The sequence below is a fragment of the Leptosomus discolor genome, chromosome 18 (assembly GCF_034619465.1).
Source record: "Leptosomus discolor isolate bLepDis1 chromosome 18, bLepDis1.hap2, whole genome shotgun sequence".
Taxonomy (NCBI): Eukaryota; Metazoa; Chordata; class Aves; order Leptosomiformes; family Leptosomidae; genus Leptosomus; species Leptosomus discolor.
The window spans coordinates 9,272,611-9,295,460 of NC_141408.1; the positions used below are offsets into that span (position 1 = coordinate 9,272,611).

The window sequence follows — 22,850 nt, forward strand, 5'->3', positions numbered from 1 at the left end:
CAGGACATATAGGAAGGCATAAGCTGCTTTTTTTCCTGTGGCTTTGATCTAGTATTTCACAGGAATGCATGAGTTGCCAACAGTGCTCTTAAAGCCTTTTGCAAATGGTAGATCAACATGATTTATCAAAATCAGCTTATAATCATGACACTGATCTGTCAGTCAGCAGCCCCAGAGGAAAGGTTTTGTAGCCCTCCTATAACCTTTAAGATCCTTGACATGAAATGCAAGGCTTCCTGAGCTGCTTCATGACCTTATTTGTAACCTTCCTTTCACAAGCCATTATTCTTCACACAGTGAGCCCAGAGAGCAGAGCCCATCAGCACCTGCCTTGGCTTAAAACTCACAGTCTAGCTGTTGTATTTGAAACCGGCTTTTTATCAGAGGAGACCAGAGTCATGCCAAGAAAAGACATGAGGGGTGTGTGTAAGAAGGAAAAATCTCTCTCCAGTTTTGAGGAAAAATGGCTAATATAACTAATATATAATATAACATTTCATAGTTATATGAAATAATAATATAACATTTCATAGTTACCCAGGTTTTGCTGGAGTAAATCTCAGACATTGTATTCCAGTGCCATAATTTGGAAGCCTATTCTACATACCCATCACGGACTCTGCAAAACAGTGCCTGTGACCTCAGCCCCTGCCCACTCCTCCTGGTCTGTCCAGGAACCTCAATTAGTCGTCGGGTGTAACATCGTAGTAACTGCTTTGTAGTTTAACTGTTTTGCTCAGATCGCCTCTCACAGGAGGGCGCTGAGCGTCAGAAATTCCCTGCCCTTGTGCAGAGGGGACAAGTGCTTCGTGTCTTCCCTAGACAAAACCCTTCAATCATCTTCTTTGAAGCCTAAATCTCAGATTATTCAGGCTCTCATCACAGAAGAACACTAGCATTTAATTTATAACTTACCTAGTATTATACTGCCTCTGATTTCATTATAAGGTTCTTTGAAAAGAGTAGCCAAAGTTGGGCAGTATCCAGAGCCCATCACAAAAGCTAACGGCAAGAGGTTGTAACATGCCTCAATAATTAATGTGAGCATATGACTGACAAACTCACAGATAGCGTTTTGTTCAGAAGGCTCCTTCATAAAGAATAATAACTGCAGTAATTATATGAATTCTCTAATAGTTCAATACATGTTGAAATCATTTCACTAGGCATAAAAAGAAGTATCATGAGATTAACACTTAAACAGATTGAAAACATCTGGGTTTAGAAAATGGATTGGTTAGACAGCCAGCTTTTGCAGGGCTTTGCAGGGTTATTTCCCCCTTCGGATTAATCTGCTCGACTCCAGAATAAGTATTTTTCTGACCTGCCAGCAGAGACAATATTAATAGTTTCTAATTCTTTAGTCAGCAGAACAATAAGGTGAATGCATGCTTGGGATTGGATAGAGGGGAGTCTTTATGATCCTCTAGCATCCCTTTAAATTCTCCTTCTGTCACTTGGAACAAAACAGACACTTTTTGGTATGGAAAACACATGGCACACAAAGAAAAAGGAAAAATAAGACTGCCACCTTTAAATGCAGAACTGCACTCAGATTTATGGGGCTGAGGCTAAGAGACAGAATAACAGCTGATATCTTTTTATGGGTGATTGGGAAAAAGTAAATGTATTTCATATACTATTATGTACTATTATACAATGGTTAGTGATCTCAAAGAGATAATAGATGGACGTTTTTTCATTAAAATGCCATTAACAAATGGAATGGGTGGGAGGAGCCATTGACTTGATAGTGGTAAATGACCTGATCACAGGTGAATAATAATAATCGTGCATCGGCAATGATCAGTGCCAACTTGACAGATAGCTCAGATTTGACCTGTAATAGTTGGCATCAAACCTCATTTCTATGCATCCAGCTTCATGCCTTCTATCTTTATTACCCAGTGCATTTTCTTCTCTGAGAGCAGTCTGATTGCTACTAATCTTCTAGCCTGTAACCTAATGCTCTGTCTTTAAATGAAGGCCCCATATTGTTGATAAAGAGTCATTGTGTTTGCTTATCTCCCTCCTCTCCAGAAGTGATAGCAGGAAATCTGACTTCTCAATTAACCTGTGCTGAATTAGAATCTTTATAATCAAATTGGTCAACGTGATTTCTTTCCTTTTTTTTTTTTTTTAATCTGGACTGCTCGAAACTCAGTGGGAATTAGGATTTGTGAATCTCACCAGAGCCTCTTTCTGTGTGTCAGATTGCTGTGGTGTACACAAATGAGAAGCCATTTTCTTGTCATTCTTACAAATTGCTTCTCCTTCTGAAATTTTCAAAGGAGGAATGAACATGGCACTGTTGCGGGAAAAGCAACAGAAATGAGATCGTTTACACCATGGAAAAATAATGGATGTTTCCCAGATGTAGCAAACAAAGGCGAGTATGGCATAGATCTGTCTGGAAGACAGGAGCCAGACCCTCCACAAAATAATTAAAATTATTATTTAAAATGTGTTTTTCTGAGATGCAATGTTATACATTGGCATGTGAGAATGAAGACATTCAAACCCCAGTATACTTCTGTGTGTTTTCCAAAACGTTCTTTTCAGATTAAAGTAATCTATGGCTCACGAGTGCCACATCCCATATGGGAATCTCATCAAAGGTTGGGGAAAAAGTAAATGAGTAAAGAGTCACGAGAGAGGCAAGAGTTTCCAACTAAGCCAGGCCAAAAGGCGTGTGGGCTGCTGGGCTGGGAGCACATCCAGCCCCCCAGCCTTGACACAGCACAAATGGCACGGGCTTTCCTTTGCTCTGCTCCACGGGGGCTCTCTGGTGTAGGGACAGCCTTCTGCTCCCAGGACTGCTTTGTACAACCTGGCGTTAGACACTGTCTGCCCTGCATGTCTTCGAGTTAAAGTAGGGCTTAACGTGGAGGAATAAGGCTTGCTCTAATTCCCTGGCATTTTACATAGATAAACCAAGAAGTTTAATTACAGAATGTTTAATTAGAGACTGCCTTTAGGATCATCAAAATGTCTCCTACATTAAAAAGCATATAAATTTCATTAAAATATGGATACATAAGAAAAAAAGATTTAGGGGCTAAATGGAAGCCCTGTCATTACCACTTCATTTCCTCGCTGCTGTTTGAGTTTTGACGGGAAGGGCACTGGCAGCAGATCCTACTCTGGTTAATACATTTCCATTTAAGATTCCACCTGTAATTATCTACTGTAGGAACATGAGGACCTGGCCAGGTTTAAATCAGCATGCCCCGGATATCTCCTTTATTCACCAGATAGGTACTTCAGATGTATTTCTTGTTTGAACAGGGATGTATAGCTGTAGTTCATGGAGGGCTCATCTAGGCTATGTTTATCTGTCAAGAGAAAGCCTGCACTAACACACGCAGAGGTTAGTACAAATCAAATTTTCCATCTCCCCACTAGAGATTACAGCACAAACTAAAACTGATACCATAAAATTAAAAAAAAGGACACAAAAGGACTAAAAAAAGTTTAGTCTATATTTTACAAAAAAGTGAGGATGTCATTGAAATGTGATGGAAAGGATGGAAGGAGTTTGATGTGCCAGTAGAAGTCAGAGATAAATCTGGGTAAGTCATGGCATAGCAGCAGGTATGAAACTGAGAGCAGAGACAAAACACACGAAACTCCGCAAGAAGGAAAACTTCAGAGCAAGGTGGCATAGGTGAAAGCTTAAATTATAGTCAGGGTTATGTAAAGCTTTGAAGAGGACTCGACATCAATACAGGTTTTTGACATTCTCTTAGAAAACTGAGACACTGCCTGGAAAAAGTAATTCTTGCTTTCTGAATATTATGGTTGAATAATAGGATTGCTTCGTAATGTTGTTTTTAGGTAGTTTTGCTGGCAGGAGAAAATTCTTACTAATCTTTACACTTCGTACATAGGTCTCTCCATCAGGAATTTGTGCCAGAATACACACTTGCACTGATTCCCATGTGCAAGATATGCTGTTAAAACTCCAGCTCAGAAGTGCATACTTTTCATAAAAACGCTCCTTTGCTGAAGATTTGAGCAAATTTCAACAAATGCTTTCTCTTCCGTCCAATATTTATGTTTTCCTTGTTAAACTCTGTTTAAATTCACATTATTTCAGGGCCATGCTGTAATGTTTGCACAGTATTTCAAAGCACCTCCCAGTAAAAAGACATTAAGGTAATCTATGGTACTATAAATAAGAGGCTTTTTTAAGAAAGTCCTTGAGTCATTTTGCTGTAATGACAGCAGGCCTCATTAAACAGCTGCCTATACGGCACAGACTGGGGACGTCTGCAATGCTGGCATGCCTGCATTTTATAACAGCCCTAAATGTGACCCCTGGGAACACAGCGGTGACAGAGACTTGGGACTTAAATTGGATTGCAAAAGGAGCAGGAGTGTCAAAGTTGGCCTCCCCGCCGTGACGGAGGGGCAGCCCGGGCAATGGCTGGGGTGCTGCCTCCCTTTACCTCTGCTTAACGCTTCGTTACTCAGTTCCTGCCGACCCACCGTGCTCGGCAGGGTGACATTGTCCTGGGCACGACAGCCACACGCACAGCTTGTCTTTTCCTAAGGGAAATCCCGCAGCTGTTTTGTCCAGAGTCTCCCAAGTGGTGTTTGCGTGTCAGCACCTTTCGTACCACTGCACTTAGCTCCGTGTTTCAGTTGTGCCCTTTTTGTGAAATATATTGTGACTCCTGCAGAAAGCAAGCCGCAGTCCCTGCCTGCAAAGACACACTCCATGTCTGCCTTCACTGCCTGCGTGTAACAAACTGCCCGGTTCACCTGGTGATCAGCACCAGGAAGATCACCCTTGCTCTGACGGGCACTTTCCTTCTCCTCCTGCTATGGATGCTCACGACACGTCTCACCTCCTTCCTGGCTCCTTCCTCGCTGGTCAGGGTGTGCAGGCTGGGCTGTGACCTCTCTGGCTTGCCCCACGCTCACCAGCATGTCCTAGCCAGTCTTGTGCCAATGAACTCAGGGCGCATCGTGTCTTGATCGATGCTACTCTCTAAATGTCATGTCCTGAGACTTCATATAGATACAGAACTGAGAGAAAGGATCTGATCTCTCCTGAAACTAGTGATTCATATATATTTCTCCTCAACAGTCTCTTTCAGTCTTTAGAAACCCAGGCCTGGGTTAGGCTTACTGTGCCAGCCTTACACTCGATGATAGTGCTCAGGCAGTAACACATCCAGAGTATTTTATAAACCATTCCAATGAATACAAACAAATACCTGGGAAGTCAAATCACCAATGCTACAGAAACTGCTTAATAAAACCAGCTGCCTGTCTTGCACACCAGATCTGACCTGCACTCAGCATGCAAGCTGTCCTGGCCCTGGCCCCAGAGCTGCCCATATTCTGGCTCACTAAAATAGGCAGAATCCCCTGGAAAAAGGGCTTGTGCCAGTGCTGATAAGGGAAACGTTGTAGGGGGCAGGCAACAGAGGTCAGAATTTAAACCCCTAAATTCTACTGATTTTAGCCTGAAGAGAAGAAGCTAATTTTTCTGACCCAGTGTCAGGTTGAGGCTTTAATGAGGATGTCAAATACACCTGGAGCTGTGGCAGACCCTCAGCCAGTGGTACACAAGCACATGGCACAGGTGCAGCTGCACCACCCACATCTCATGGCCATGGAAGGAGCCTCAGTGGTTTGTGTGATTGGTCAATCGCAGCAAGAACAATTCAGGTAGTGGTGGTGAATTTGTTGATAATTGTTTGTGTGTTTCAGCCACTCCATTTCTTGGCAAAATAATTCTGTTTGTTAGGAAAAAAAGTTACAGAAATGGAAGAACAGGAGACAACTTTGAAATGCAGCTTGTTGTATACATGATCGAGAAATCAAACTTGAGAGGATCTTATAAAAGGCTGAGAGAACCCAGTTGAGCATTTGTTCAATTAAGTTGCTGAAAGTTCATCTCTTTATTGCATGGAGGCAAAACATTCAAGTCAGTACGTCCAGGCACATAGGGGTTTAATTACGACTTTGTAATTTGCCACTGGTCAATTTGGACCATGAATTTGTCTGCAAGTCATTTCACAAGGTCTGAGGGGTTTTATCCTCCATGGGTCACTGAATACAGGTGGACATTTTATAAAATATTGTTCCTTCAGCCCTTCACTAAGTGTGTACAGAATACCAGGCTTCCAGACTCCTGAATTAAAGCTGTAAATTTGAACTGTCAAAGCCGAAAGATGTTGGACCAGGCAGCAGGTACCTTTATGACATTTTCTTATTACAAGCACTGAGATGCAATTGCTCATAGAGGGCATTAAATCAAATTGTGGACGGAAGCTGTGACAGAAACACCCCAGGTTCCTGCCTTACCGCAGGCGCTGGTAAAATACTTGCAATTAACCCGCGTGGCTGGGGAGCTGGAAAGTGGAGACGCTTTTCTTTTGGATGGGTTTTGCCATCCCAAATTTAACTGTGCACTTGTGACTCTGACCAGTCGCAATTATCTTAATGAACTCAAGCCTTTATGGAGCAACTATTCCATCATGCTTGCAGGACAGCATCTGCTGCCGTGGTGCTCTGGTGAGCGACGCTGTATCCTCCCAAAATGGCATCAGCCACAGAGGAGCAACCACCTCAAGTGGCTGCTATCCATGTCCAGAAACACAGGAGAAAGAATGATTTGACAAAATTAACCATGCTAGAAAACTGCTACTGTGCTGAACTGGTTAGACGGTTATCGGTGTGTATCTTGCACAATCCACAGTAGTTCAGGAGATAGCGAACAGGGGTGTTGACAGAAGCTTAACTGTTTGCGTTGAGTTAAAGGTTGGGTGTGGACATGTCTCTCGGGTAGAGGTAGATGCTGTGCTGTCAGCCTCATTCAGCCAGGCCATGGGGCTCCCGATCACAGGAGTTTACTTGGGCTTTGTTGTTAATTGCTCCACTCATTGCTTCTTTGTAGTCAATCAAATTTAATTCTGTCTGTGGATCCAGTAATTACATGTTCTTGTTTTTATGCGGGGCTAATAGACCACCTAAGGCTTTGTGTAAATTAGTTAATGTTTTCTCCTGCAAAGCTGGCATTTTTTCTGTGTTATGGTGGCAGGTGCAAAATGTCCTTGCAAAAGCATATGGTGAATTGCTGAAGTATAGCGAGTGCTTATGGGTTTTTGAAGGACAGGGTTAAAGGAGTATGTTCTTTATGATATATATGAGCACAGTGTTAATTTTACACTTCTTCCATAGCTTGAAATGCCTTAAAATTGCTGCTGAGAAGGCAGATACCTTGGAGGAAAAAAATTCTTATAAGGGACATGGAGGAAAAATAATAATTTCAGAAGGTGCTTAAGCCAAATGGGAATGGTGGTGTTGGGCAAACAGCCTAAAAAGGAGCATGGATCACTGTCTTGCACTGAAATGCAAACTTGTGGAGCAAAGTTTTCAGCCTGGCTGCATAAAAATGAAGGGTTCTGTGGAGAAAGATAAACTGGTGTTGTTGAATATTAATCTGCTAGTCTTACTGCAAGAAAATTGTGGTTCTTTGTAGATATCTGGGGGCAAAACCTGGCCTAATGAGGTCAGTGGCAACATTTCTGTTGACTCAGTGCAGGCAGGATTTCATTCTAATTCTTTAACTGTTTTTATTTCCTGTAAATAATCCCAGCTAGAGTTGAAGAACATTTTTAAGTGAGGGTTTATTCTTGAGTGCGTAACTACAATGCATTAATAAATCGGTAGCCAAACTAAATAATTACTGTTTTGCGATTATGTTTCAGCCTTCTCATTTATTTCTGTTTTTCCTCTTTCTCATGTTCTGTTGAAAACAAGTCAAAATCCACATTTTCTGGCAATTTTGGGATGCCCATAAGAGGGGTGACACATACGCCTTTCTCCACCAAACCATCCCTGATGTGTGTTCAGGCAGTGGTGGAATCAAAAGTGCAGCATGAGTTCAGCCTTGGTTGCCTTCACTTTCTGCTGATCCCATGAAATTGAAAAAGCAAGTGGAAAATATCAACAGATCCCATCACATATTCTCCAATTTAAAGTACTAACTCTCATGTTATGCAAAAGCCTGAGGTAAGCCTCAAAGTTGGATCTCTTACACGACAATTTCCTTGAAGAGTTGTTGGATCAATTTTTGTATGAGTTTCTTCTACATACAAGTATTTTATTGCATCTATTTATCCCAGTGACCTGGAATTCATTTATCTGACAAAGATACTTCCATGACTGAGCTTCCAAACATGCAGAGAAAAGTATGACACATCTGCTTTTAGTTTGTCCTTTCTGTGGCTAATTTGAAAATGAACACTAGAGAACTATGTGTACAGCACAGAGGTTGTGCATCGTTACTAGCAAACACCGGGTTGTAAACTTCTAGCTGGCAACAACTGTGCCAAGCCACAAAATTAATATGACTATGATGGAGTGTAGGAAGGACTGCAATCGGTGGGCATGCAGTGTTTCTTGGGTACTAAAATCCAAGGCAGGGATTTAGATCAGCTGATGAAAAATCCTTTAAATCTTCTAACTTGCTCCCAAGTCTTTCGCACAGTAATCAGATACTGCAGCTGAGACCTTATGTCCTCCCCTGAACAGTGTATCTAAGAAGCAGCAGGGATGTGTTAGTTTGGAAGCTGACTGTTATGCATTTATAGTCTCTAAAATGAATGCGGGGCCTCTTTATGCCTTTTCCAGACAAAAACCTAAAGGATTTAGGACAGAGAACAAGTACTGTTATGTCCTGGTGCTGAGCTGAAACGTATTCTTTTCTTAGAGGGAAAATTAGTCAAATGAATGGAAACTTTTGGGCCCGGATGGCTGCTGTATGCACTTAGGGTTCCTCATTTTCCCTGCCTATATGCACATAGCTTCTGCCAGAACAAATGAGTATTTCCCTGATTAATCAGTAGTCCTCAGGGAACTGCTCTTTCTGCACATATATTAGGATCATTAAGAAGCCTTGCTACCCTGTGCTTGTTGCATGGAAAATGCAGAGTAAATTGTGCAAAATATACTAAGTTTATTAGACGCATTTCTCTGTATCTCTTTCAGTAATGGTGTGATTTGGTGTCCTAAGGTGACAAATGATGTGTTTAGGTTAATTTTTCTGTGGTGCCCCATAAATGTTATTAACTCAAACATTTAAATGCAGGAAGATGGAAATGCTGTGCGGTTATTGGTGTCATCCCTGAAGGAAGCCCCTTTCATGGACTAACCAGCCCTAACTTAGCGCCCGCCTGGGGCCTTTCTTCCTGACGTGTTGTGGGGCTGGCAGGCTCAGTGCCAGTGCCTGCGGCAAAGGGGGGGTCCCAGCTCTCAGCAGGGTGGCGGGGTGCTGGGCAGGCACAGCTGAGCAGGGGCGCCTGAGGCTGGGCTCTGCTCACCCACTGGAGTCAGAGAAACCCAGCTGCAAGGCTGGCATTCCTCCCAGCAGCATCCTTACACCCCCACTGACACACACTGATCCACTGGGTCACCATAACCGGGCAAACCAGCACAGATTCACCGCAGAGTTTGCGGGGCTCCCCCTGCTCTCCTGGCTCAGCCAGCCCTACCCACTCCTGAAATCTCACACGGGGTAGTTGTGCTGGGCAGCATCCTTGGCAGGACCAGCACAGCTTAGCCCGAGCAGCGGCACAGGGGCAGGACAGAGGATAGAGTCCTTTACTCTATGTGAAAGCGCAGCTTTCACTTTGCAAGCAAATTACTGGTTAAATCACATTTGACAGAATCCAGAGTAATTGCTGTGTGAGCAGAGACAGGCGTGACTGCGTGTTCACCTGACAATTAGGTGGCTCATCCCATCCAAGCAAGCGTCTCACCATTATATGGTATTGGACACCTAATTAAACAGCAAATTAAAATTAATAGGTCCCCCTTCTACTAGCATAACCACCTCATTCTGGTACTGTATAAGGCTTGCCCTGTTGCAAGATAAATTATTTACTTTCGGGCAAGAGGGCGGATCTCCTTCCTGCCAAGCACTTGGCCACTTCTGCAGAGGGGCCATTGTGCCATAGAGGGCATGGACTGGGTCTCTTCTTTCTTTCATCCATCTTCAGGGTCAGGTCCATGGAAAAGACACTCAGGCCTGCAGGGTGGATCAGGACAACCAATGCAGAGGCTGTCTTCTGTGTCCTGGGCTGAGACAGATGGAGAGAGAGGGGGTACAGGGCTAACTGGTGGCAGAGCCCTTTGCTTTGCTGTATCTAAAACACACGAGCATCACCAGTTTGTGCTGCCAACATTTATCGCTCACAGAGACAGAGCTGAGAGGCGGCTGCACGGGAAAGCAGCCATTAAATGCTGCTTGCGTCTCCTCTGCAATCACCGGGCTCGAGTGGCCCTGCTGCCCTGAGCTCTGCGTGGCGCTTGGAGCCAAAATGAAAGGAAATGGGAAACTGCGGCTCCATTATTTCAAAGCAGATTGCACAGAAGTTAGTCCGCTGCTAGCGGGAAGAGCCCTGGTCCTTCTGAGCTGACCTGAGACCTGTGCTTATCTGTGACCGTCTTTGGGTTTAGGAAACTGAACAGAACCCAACCCCCTGACTGGGAGAAACTTCCATGAATTTCAGCTTGTGGCAGCCATGAAAGAGAGTTTGGCTGTCTGATATTGTCCCCTGCTGGGCCTATGTTGATTTCTTTTTTAAAGATGAAAATCTATGATGCAGTGCTCTTGAAAAATTAGAAAAACAAATCAGCCTGGAGCTCAATATAATATGTAATTTAAAAAATGCTAGCTGAAGCCTATGTGAAAGGGAATGCATTTTTTGATTACAAGATCTGAGCTTGGAAACTGGCTTCACTTCCCTGACTCCCTGGACTGGAAGGCACTGCTTTTTGGCACTGTCAAATGTGAACAAGGTCATCTGCACTCTCAGGAGAAACTCAGAATTCATAACTGGAGCTTCAGCAGGTAAAAAAGAGAAGAGAGACTGATTTGCAGTTTGTTTACATAAAATTATATTCAGAGAAATTTCCAGTGCACGTCCCTGGCTATGGTTGGGGTCTTAAGTAGTTTGTTTGTTAAGAAAGATCAATGATTATTTTAGTTAAGCATTTAATGTCCCCTTAGAAAAGAAACTCTAGAAAATAAATAAAGTTCAGTGTCAAAAAACTCATAGCAGTGCTATTCTCTGTATTAATAAAACAAAGGGAATAATACAGATGTCCTTGAGAGTAACTGTTTCTTACAGAGATAAGATGGTGATTAATGGGAAATTTGTTCTTGCCAGAGGTGGCTATCAAGTATAAGTAAATAAATGGTATGGTTCCATTCTTGCAGTCTACCTACCATAAATATTATTACTCTGGTAATAGGAAGCTGTGATACTGCTGGCAATTCAAAGGTTAAGATTCTGAAAACACCCTTGGCCCTAAGGTTATTCTGTTGATGATGTCATTAACTGTGATGCCACAGGAAAAACAAATGGCATGGTAACCAATTCAATTTAGTTTTAAAATAATTTCCAGAATATAATGTTATTTTCGGATGGTGTCACTGCACCTTGTCAAAATTAGCCAAAGATCTTAACCTCGAGAAATGGAACAGCCTTTATGAAGCTGGATTTTAAATCTGATAAAGTGCTGGAACAAATAAATATGGGTTATGTCCCTTCTGATGCATTTTAAGACATCTCCCTACAGGCAGTGGTACATGTCCTGCAGCAGCTTGCCTCCTTCCTAAGCAGAAGGAAGCAGAGCATTGCTCAGAGGCACCAACCTCCTGCAGTTCTCCCTGGCACTTGCCTGAAGTTACTTGCACAAGAGAGAGAGGATTTCCAATGCTACCTTAACCGAAGATAGAAAAAACCCCTCCCACACAAAGACACTCAATCATCCCCATAGTTTATTTATGGATTTTGTATTTCACGGTCTAAATATATTAACTAAGTTATTCTGTCAAGAAATATAAATGATGATCATTTGTTAGCTGCACGACTTGAATAATTGTATCAAAGTGTAATGAAGTTATTGAAGGGATTTATTAACCTGATGAAGTAACTCATTAAACCCTTCAAATGCCTTAATGAAGGAGGAAGTGTGGGCCTTTCAGTATAATTGGAGACGGGAAATTGCGCAGCTGGGCCAGCCTGATAAAAATGATCAGATATCCCAAATCACTTTTATTTAGCCAGTATTTTTGGGCATTTCTTTCACTACTCTGGTTTTCTACATTATTTTTCTAAACTAAGTAGCTCTGCCTCGGAACTCAAGGCCACAAAGTCTTTCGTTTTACTATGGCATGAAGTTACATTCGTACGTTTACGAGTTGGGAGCTGAAGCACACATCGGTCAATGATGAGTGTCTTGCCCCATGCAGCAGAGAAGGGACACGAGACAAAACCTGCCTTTTGAAGTGCACTAGAATGGCCAACTGTTGCAGTCGGCAGGGGCCAGTGCAGGCCATGACCTGCTCAGGTACCCACAAACACTGTCTGCAGCGGAAGGCGAGGAGCACACCTGGTCCTCCCCGCTGGCGGGCTGACGGCGTGCTCAGCAGTAAGATGCCAGGTGAGTTTCAGCTCTTTTCTTCCAGCAGCCTTGGACTAAATCAACCTCTTGTGTGAGACCTGTCTGCTGCTAACTGGGTGTGTGGCTTGACCAGCACAACCAGCTGGGTGCTGTTTTGACCACGCACTTGAACAGGACACGTTCCTGAAAGTTGCCGTGTAAGACTTGGCTAAGGAACACAGAGCTCCAACATGGCTGAAGTCAAAATGTTAGCTGCGCTGCGCTAATTCATGTGCCCAGACAGCAACCAGTAGGAGCAACCTCTGCTCAGAGAACAGAAAAGCTGGGTGGTGGAAAGAGGGTGCCCTGACTGAGGGAGGACAGGTCAGCAGGCCGGCAGACTTGTCCAAGGATCAGCCCTGGGATCACCTGCTGCATTTCCAGGCAGCTTTCGGTGAATTAGCGGTCGCTATCCCATCTCCTATCTGCAGAGCGTCTGGTTTAAGCTTCTATAACGTTTTTAAAGGTTAGGAAAACCACTGCATGGGTGAGTACGAGCTGCTCTTTTCCAGTTTGCAGCATTAAGAAGCTTCCAAGTACTCGGGTGGTGTTCCTGTTACAGGAGGTGCTGCTATAACCCACTTCAGTAGGACGTAGCCTACCATATGGCTACAGCTGTGTGGCACCTGGGCCGTAAAAAGAGGGGAGCTCAGGAACAGACAATTATTTCCAACATTACTCGTGGTGTTGCTGATTTATGGTGGGCTGGAATCAGCAGCATGAAATGAGGGTTGTTACAGAACTGTTTTTTATGATCAGGTGGCAGTATGTGTGCTTCTGCTGAGTGATGACATTCACAGGACTAGGACATCTGAGAAATGGAAAACTCTGGTTTCGACCCCCTGTCAAGGAGTTTTTATTAGGAGATATGAAAACATGCAATTTGTGTCTTCCTGGTAGTTTCTGCGCCCTGGGAAAACTGAAGCTGGTCTTTGTAGCTTAAATTAATTAGAAGAAGGAGGTAGGATGCCTTTTTTTGTTTTAGACACATATTTTTCATGGTTGCTGTACATGGCAGCAGATAAAATGCTGTTCTGTCAGAGATTCTAATCACCTTTCAGCCATTTATGTAAAATACATGTCTCTGAAAGGGGTAATGAATGCGATATCCCTGAGGCTTGAAAACTGCTGGGATGTGAAGTGCAACTGTAACGAAGTGAGACGTGGGCATTATTCTCAGGCATCAGGCCTCCTGCCACCACTGACTCGGCTGCCACATCGTGCGTCTCTGCGATGTGGGAAACAGGGTATAGAATGTGCAAAGTCAAAATAAATTCATGGTACAACGCTTTACAATAAGGTCACCTCTGATGTAAGGCTAGTATTTAATGGCCACCAGCTTCATTATAAATCTGTTTCATGAGCGTCTGCTCTGCTTAAATTGTGAGTCTTGGGAGAACTGAAAAGACTGAATTGAAACAGACCTGTGAGGTGAGCAGGTGGGGAAGAGAAGGGAGCAAATGTGTCATGTTGAATCATGACATTTCAGGTGAGCTACACGTCACTGCCTGTCTTTTGGACCTCAGCCCCTGCTCTAAATAGCTATTTAAGAACTTGGAATTGACAGCCAGAGCAGGAGCCAAGACCTGCTGTAGGCCGGGCAGCACCTCCTCTTCCCAGGTGAGCTGGTGCCAAAGGAGAGACAATATGCTGCAAGGAAACGTGTCTGCTCCCTCACCACTTCCAGCTGCATAAGGACCCAGGCTGATACTGTTCCTTGCCAGGGAATCCATCAGATGGTGAGTTGAAGCTGCACATGTTCTTAGCCAAAAGATCACAAGAAGAAGTATTAATTTAAATTTTCAGTCATCAGTAACATTCCCTGCTCGTGCTGAAGAACATACTGCTTTTGGCATGGAGAGGTTAATTAAGAAGAGAAGCAAAGCGTTTGCCACCTTTATTCCTATTTGTAGAAATGGAGTTGAGCAGTTAAGCAATGTGCATAGCTTAGAAAATGTGTGCCATATTATGTTTACCTAAAATAGAACAACTGAAATATGCACTTTTTAAGCACTTCTTAATTGTTGAATAAAATGTAACATAGAGACAAGGGAATACAGGCACATTACAGGCACAATACATTCTGAACATGCTGCTCTCATCTAAAGAATCCAGCACTTAAATATGTCAATATATTCTTAGTCTGCTTCTGTGTTTGCTCTTCTGAAAGAGATGAAGTGAGCATGACTCAAATAATTTCCAAAAATCAAAGAGAAAACCTATATAATTTCTGAAGCAATACAAAAAAGGAAAATCTTAATGGCTTCCAAATCAGACTGTATCTGACAGTCCCCATTTCTTAGCTCTCTGAGTCTTGTAAAATTTTGTGTAACAGTCTGCTATTTTGAGAAACATTAGCTCTTGTCTCTTTCTTTTACAGTCTGCTAAATAGGCTGTATATCTTCTAACCTTGCAGATGACAAAATGCACTCCTTCACCACAGTCCACACAGTGCTAGATCATTTCAGCCTTTTTGAGTAAATGACACGCAACTCTATAAGTGCATGATTAGGCCCATAGATTACCAGATTACATCTATAAATCTTCACCATAGCTACCACTCACTCGGCAGAAATAGTGAAGTTTCATCATTTGTTCTCGTGTAGAAAACATGCTGTGAAATGCAGCCTCAAAGGTCACTGGGATGGCATTTCCTTTTGTGGCCCTTAATAAACTTGCAGCTAATGCAACAATTACCAAGCCCAATTACCTCTATGTTGGCTTCAGAGAATTTCTTTTCCAAATCTAACTGGACAGTTAGATTCCACTCCTTCCACTTAATAAGTGAGGTAGATTCAGCTATTCGAACAATTGTTAGACGTCTCTGAAACAGGCGATTTGTGCAATAAGGGCCCATCTGAATGAGGAAGTTGTGCCAACAGAACTTGAATGGGGTATTTAAGTGGTACTAAAAAGATGGGTGCAAAAAAGCTGCATGGGCACTCTTATTTCAGTGCTATTTTTATTTAAAATAACCTGTTCCTATTCCACCTCAGCTAAATCCATACGAACTGAAATGGGAAACATTGTCCAGCTTTTTATATACATATAGTCCCCAGTAGTTTTGCATAAATACACACATACAAAAATACAAGTTACTATATCTGATGCAGTTCCTTAGCCGGTGAGCTGTAGTCACCTACTCAGCGTTTATTTAAACATGGAGTTTGGAGACATTGTACAAACTAGTACATTTCCTTTGTTAGCTAACAGAGGGGTTTGACAAGCTACATAGCTTTCGTTATATCCACATTTATATTACATCTGCTAAGTGCTAACTTGTGAGTTGCACCATTTAGCAAAGGAACTGGTATCATCTACTTATTTGGCAACAGTCCAGCACTGATACATGCTCTTCAAATCACAACATGTTTGACTGAAATGAAGCCAATGGAATAATTCTTTACAAAGGAGAAGAGCTTAAACGGTAATATGTTAGAAGTGGCTGTATCATTGTTACAACTTCCAGCTCTTTGTTCAGTTACAAAGGAAGACAGCTACATTTTGATACCAAGTATATGGGCGTTATTATCCCTTTTCCCTGCTCTCATTTTGCTTTCCTTGGAGGGAGTAATTGCTAGGGCTGCTTTCAAGAGTTTGAACTATAGGTACCTGACATGCACCTGCCAGGAGTTCAGCATTTAACAGTGCTCCCTGTTTGCCTCGCTACTTGAAAGTTTTGCTTCCGTAACAGTAGGATTTTGTCAGGTTTTATCTTTGACAGGTCACTTTCCTGTTTATTTTATTTATAGTTAATTGGCATTTAAAATGAGGCCTCCTGATTTTAGATGTATTTCAGCTCCCACCAAAATTACCCTAGGCAATTCCTCCTTTTCTGAAGTAGCAAAAGGAAATCGCTAATTTGTGGATAGCCCAAAATTCCATCTTGTTTCTGTTTGGACACTCATGCACAGCTATTTCCAATAGCTGTGACTTGGGATCTTATTTAGCATTGTCTTTAAGTTTCCGATTGTTGGAAGAGACTTATAGGTGTCTCTTTGTTGTACAAGGGAACTTGTACCACCTATGTCCAAAATACCCTAAATGTAGTAACCCTTCAGGCATGCTACAAAAATAATTGCTTGGGAAGAGTGCTGGAAAGTACTGAGTGTAGGCTAGCCAGTGCAGTAGGACAAGAGATGATGTTTTTGAAGATGTCTGTCTGTGTTGCTGGTTGAAAGGTTTTCTCACTGCTGCTCAGGCGTTAGCTGTATTTCTGGCTTCGTGTTAGGGTGTCTGTGGCTTTGGATCAGCATCTGTGTTCTCATTTAAAATGATGTAAGTAAAATCACATAAACATAAAGAAAAGCTTAAGAGGAGCTAATACAATTATTAGATAATAAAATGTATAAACTTGAGAGGAAATGTGTTATTCAAAGTCAACTGATTGTGCACAAGAAGAACTGCCAGCTTTAAGAAGGGAAGTAATGGATTATATGTGAGAGGAAATTTCTTGATGAGATGAGTGAAAACTGCATTGGTAGATTAAGCTCTGCCAATAAAAATGTTCCAAGAAGAGATAAGACTGTGATAATCTGTAATAGGGTTGGAATAATACTCTTGCTGGCCTACGACTCAGCCCTAATTCTAATGATTGTCTGATACATCCCACAATCTTGCAATTACTCCGTCATTGTCACAAGTATCATGAATGTAATATACTCCTAAAACAAGAAAATTAAACTTCTAAGACAGACTAATCTTACAGCAGGTAATTTCAGTAAGATAATTCACGCGTATTTTACTACTGGTGATCACTGTTGCTACTACACATCATCTAAACATATTAAGAAATACAGAAAAACAAAATTGCCTTTTCTGATCTCTATAATATTTGTGGTCCGCCTCTGGATTTCCACCCTTTTCAACATTAGTATGGAAGGATACACATAAGCTTAGCCAAGTTTTCACATTCCTGCTTCACAATACAGAAAACTATTCAATTATTGTGTTTCATATTTTGAAAACTCCATCAGTCTTGCGAAAAGAAGTGGAAATGGAAATAGCCATTCCTTGTGCATGGTATTTAAGAGAGTTGTACGTTGGTGCCCTCTACACACACTCTAGAGAACTGCATGACTTTGGCTTGTCTGGTTTAAAATAAACTTGAAAATGGTATGTGATAGATTTAAATAATTAAACGGTGTTTCAGGAGCATAATGAAATCAATGAACCATTGCAATGACAAAGATTTAGATTTTACAAGAGCAGAAAATGCTGTTTTCCCTGAGGAGAAGTGTCATTGATTCAGTACTGTTATCACCAACAATTTACATTTTCTACAAAATGCCCTGTTTTCCCTAAAAAGAAATGTCCTCCTTTCTAATGATATCTTATTCCTGTTAATTCAAGTTATTTTATTTAGAAAACGACAAATTCAGGAATCTACTTGAAAAAAAAAAAAAAGGTAAACCATATTTTTTAAGCCTTGGGCATGCACCAGGAGCAGGAGCACAGCGCAGAGGTCCTGCCTTGGCTAGCAAGCCCTCCTGAGGAGAGACTGCCATTTACCGTCTGGCTGTAGGACACCAGTGAGGTAAAGAGGATGCGAGAGGATGAGGGTGAGACTGTAGCTGTTTGGGAGGGCAGAGGTTTAGAACGTAGAAGTAAAAAGTGACTTACAGTTTAACCAGTGTGCGTGGACTTGACTTTAAGCCGCCTTGCAGTCAGCAGTGGCTGTGACTTACTGGTGAGAACTCGGGTGATGAGAGCCTAGTGATTACAAACACCACGTGTCAGATAATAAAACCAAAAAATGCATGTTTTTAACAAGTCCCAGTAGCTGATGGTAGATGAATCAAATGATCAGCCAAGCCACATTAAAAAAAAGAATTCCAACTATCCATTTTACCAGCAAGTCCCCTCTACGCTCCATATGCTTCATGCTATAGAACAGACCCAAATACGTTGTCTGGCCTTCTCATCATCTTGTATGACAGCGGGATTACACTGCCCATAATGGTAAGAAGCACTCACTACTGTATTCTGACACCGTTTAAAGTGATGTTTGTTGTTGGAAAACTGTGCAGCAGCATAAGTGTTATATGAGGCGCCTAAATGGAGCCCCACTGTTTCTTTGTGTGCTGTCCCAGCTAACTGCGCTGCTGATAGACAGCACTATTAAGCGGTCATTAGCACCATGTCTGAAAGCTTGGCTTCTGCTGATAATAACAGGCTATTCAATATTTTGAGCCTTTGTAAGAAAGAGGGCACCTAAATGAGAATAATGAGGTCATTCTATGACATGCCTGAGGATATGAAACCATGGGTAACTTTTAAGCCCGTTTGATATGTGAACACATTACATTCAACTGTGACAGATTATTTGTAGCCTTCAAAAAAAAAAAGCTTCTTCCATTAAATCACACTATGCAACATCAGCACCAAGTGGTAATCAAAACACTGGTGTCACTGTAAGCACAACCTTCAAAATAATTCAGTGTAACCCAATCAAAAAGAAAACATATCTACGGACAGATACATGAAGTAGAGCGAGGGGTTGAGATAGTGTCAGAAAACCAGCAAACTCTAACAGTTAGCAAAGTTTAAAAGGATTTTGTGATAAAAAGATTGCTTCCAATTCGGCATAATGTTTTCTTCTGCTGAATGAGATGCATGGCTTTGAAAAGATGAACAAACTGAAATTTTAATTTTAGACCTGCTTCTTGCTTAGAGCAGTTGCTGTTTCTTTTCACGCTGGCTCACTTTCCTTTGCAAATGGGCCCAACATTTTACAGAAGGTTTTGCACCACGGGGCTATTTCAAGATTCTCCATTCAGTCGAGCAGCCTGGGTGTGCCATGGGGCTGTGCTGTGTATCCACTTCACATCCCAGTCTCTTGGGCAGCGTGTTGATTCCTGGCTGTATTAGCCCCTGAGTGAATGCTACAGCCTACATCCGTCTGTGGACTAACACGGTTTAGTTCTTTGCTCAGCTTCGGGGTTTAACACTCTCAAAGTTTACAACGGCAGTAGGAAAAGTCTCCCTTTTTTCTGGTTGTTCTCCAAGGTTGCTTCCTGTGTTTCCACCCACAGAGAGGGTGGTCAGGGAATTTTCCTTGGCGTGCAAGTGTCACACAGTCTTCGGGCTGTGCTACTGAACAAAGGAAGCGTGCTGGCCCTTAGCTCTTTTTCTTCTTTTGGGAAAGTTCAGTGACCTTTGCTAGACAAGATGTTTGTGTGTGTGTCTAGCTTAGCTTCATTTTTATTGTATTTTCATTTTGTATTGTTTTTACTGGTGCCATACGTGTGTAGTTAAGGAAGATCTGCATAATACAACTTACTTCTTTGTATTTAGCTGCAGCTTCTGTATGTTTGTTTAATGTCAGAGCCTAAACACGCAAGCACAGCTGCTGAGAACTCCAGGATGAGCTTTGTGAGCTCCCTCCTGCCCGGGGCACCCACCGCGGGTGCAGCGGGTTGAGCATCACAGGGTGTGAGATGTGCTCAGGACGTTGCCTGCGCTGGGGAGGACCTTTCCCTTCACTGGCTCCTGCAGCATCACCTTCACACACCTGGAGGCTGGGAGGAGGCGGAGGCCACGGCGTCCTTTCCTTGGGAACCCCTGAAACCTCATCATTCAGAGAGGCTTAAAGGAGAGGGGGACAGTGGTTGTGGGAGCAAGGGCAGGTAAAAGCACCTCGCTCGCAGAGAGCTCCACTTAGCAGCAGGCGGTTTCTCTTTGTACCCCTACATGAGTTACCCTCGAGGGAAACAGACTGGCAAGTTTGCTTCTGTTCCAGTTTCTCTCCTTTTAATTTCCATTTTCTCTGTCTTACTGGTTTTTTACAAGGGATTAACTCAGCAGCTCCATTTAGACTAGAAGGAAAGGTTTTATTCAAATTATTCAGGGACTTTATAGGCTGTGTTAAACTTTTTGACTTCATCTAGCCCTCAAGCTTATTAAAGTTTTTTATAATGAAAAAAAGGTTAATGTGTGATTGCCCTTTTTTAGTGGATACTTTTAAGATTAAGCCTCTCCTATATTATAATTGGAGTAATATGCACATGCCCTACCTGAAAGGCAATTACAACTACAGAGGATAGCATGTAGTGTTTGTTTTATAACCCTCATGTTTCATTAGATGTTTGCTGGTTATGAATTATCTATCAGCTTAAACATAAAAGTTAATTCTGATTACCACTATTCTTGAATCACTAACAATCCACTCTGAATTTGAAAAAAAACTCTCTCCTGGAAGAATGGGAAGGTAGGAGAAGGGACTGATTCATGGTATCTTTTTGGTACATAAAATAAAGCCTTTTAGAATACACCATAGATTTTAAATACAGCGGTTTTTCACTAGCAGAAAGGCTAGAAAAGAAAAAATGGTTTCTTGGTGTTCCCTCAAACAAGAGGTACAGACAACAGCTGGGATGGCATATCCCTTCGCATCAGCCTCGCTCAGCCCCTCTTGACTTCCAAGGCGGGCAGAAACAGGCTGAGAACTGTACCTGGAGTCTTCTAATGCAGCTTGATCATAGTCACGATTTATACCTTGGGCAGTCTTATTTTCAAAGCTGGGAAAGTGGTTCTGCTGTTCATGAAATTAATTGCACAAGCCATGATATTTAAATATAAAATGTATCCATTAAAGACTGTAAAACCAGTGAGGTTCTATTAAAAGCTAACAGATAATACAGGCGGTGTAATTGCAGGAGGCACGTCTGGCTCTCCAACATCAAGAGGTGGCTTAAGCTTTGCTTGTATTTCAGACATCCTTCTTCATCATGCACTGGATTAATCTGAGAGTGTACTTGGCGAGGAGGAGTAAAAGACGACTTGCTGGGAGAGATTTCCTGCTGCTTTAACTCTGTGCCTTTACTTACTGAACCCTTAGATGTCTACAGCATGCCCTGTTATACTTATCTTGTGCTTTTAGAGCCCAAGCTGTCAATACTAGGTAATATGGGAGCTTCAGGTCTTAATAATTTAGGTCTCAACCTTAGGTCGAAAATTTTTCTAATCCTTAAGTTTACAGACAGAAATCAAAAAAATATACCGAGATATTCCAATGCTAGAAGCTGAATAAGAGGACAACAGATTGTATTTGTTTTTATCTCACAATCTTCAGGTCAAGTGCAGGATTTTTTAAACAATTTGTGTTTGTAATAATGAGAATAATGAGAAAGCGTTTACATTATCAGAACCTAATCTGCAGAATCTGAAAAACTCTTCAAAAGTTTTTATTTGACAGAACAAAGTAATTGTTTGTCTCAAGTACAAAAATGCTATTGAGAAGAAAATCAAGCTGGTTTGGAATCTGCAAACTTAGGAATCCTCCTCCTCTGGATTCCATTGTATCTGAATCACTTTTTAAATGGCTACATGATTTGGATTACAACGTTTCTGAAGTGATATAATGGGCACCAGTTCTCATGAAAAAAATCCCAAGGCCAACTGGCTACCATGTTATGACACTGCTGTCCATAAGAGGTAATTATGCAAATGAAGATAATCTGACAATCATAAATTTTAAGCTGTGACTTTCTCCATTGATTTTAATATAACATATGTTTGCCTTTCTAAAAGAAGGAATTTTTTTTCAAAGGGATGAAGTGTTCGATAATAATTGTGGTTTTTCTCTCCTCTCTAGTGTTCATAATGGCTTCTGGGCTTTTGGTTTACCCTTTCGGTTTCAACTCTGCTACTGTGAAGAGATTCTGTGAGAATTCAGACATCTACTATGCAGGAGACTGCCAGATTGGCTGGGGGTACATGCTGGCAATTGTTGGGGTCATGCTGTCTGTCTTTTTACCATTCTTTGCAAAATATGCACCAAAAGAGCACATATCTCCAACTCCAATACCTACTATTTTATAGTATTTTAATACTGCTTAAGAACAGAACATTCCTGTCTACAGGCAATGGGCAGAAATTATTATAGCACTTCCATTTAGCTGTATTGCTAAAGAGAGAAAAGAGGAGATGGGGGAAGAGAAGGTCAGATTCACAAAGACCAAAAGTGCATTGATAGTCTTCCGTAAGAATGAGCAGCGAACACTCTGGAATTGAAGTAAGATTAATCAGCAGCCTTTACACTGCTCTAAACACATAGTGGCATAATGCCTTAGACAAAAACTATCTGTTTATCCTCAAAACATCTGTCTACCTCCCGGTTTCTTTTGTGTCTCAAAATCGTAAGTCTCTTAAAAGCTTCAATTCACTTTTTATATATTATTATATGTCAAAACTTTTATGAACCCAATGATTTTAAAATCAATAATGATACTTTGTTACAATTATTTTGATCAGTGAAAAAGCACCTACTAGTAGCCACAGCCTAAATTAAAGCTTGATATCTAAAAAGAATTGTATACAAGAAAAAAGTTTCTTTTTAATCTATATGTATTAGTAGTACCTGCATATTTTAAATTTTC

The 22,850-nt window shown here is 41.7% G+C and overlaps 1 protein-coding gene across 1 annotated transcript in view; it reads left to right on the forward strand.

The window, feature by feature from the left end:
- Positions 1-22,293, forward strand: part of LHFPL7 (LHFPL tetraspan subfamily member 7) — a 62,511-nt gene extending 40,218 nt beyond the window's left edge. The window contains exon 3 of the mRNA XM_086475377.1: positions 22,067-22,293. Within this exon, the coding sequence (XP_086331503.1) occupies positions 22,067-22,293 (227 nt within the window). The remainder of the gene's footprint in view (positions 1-22,066) is intronic.
- The last annotated feature ends 557 nt before the right edge of the window (positions 22,294-22,850 follow it).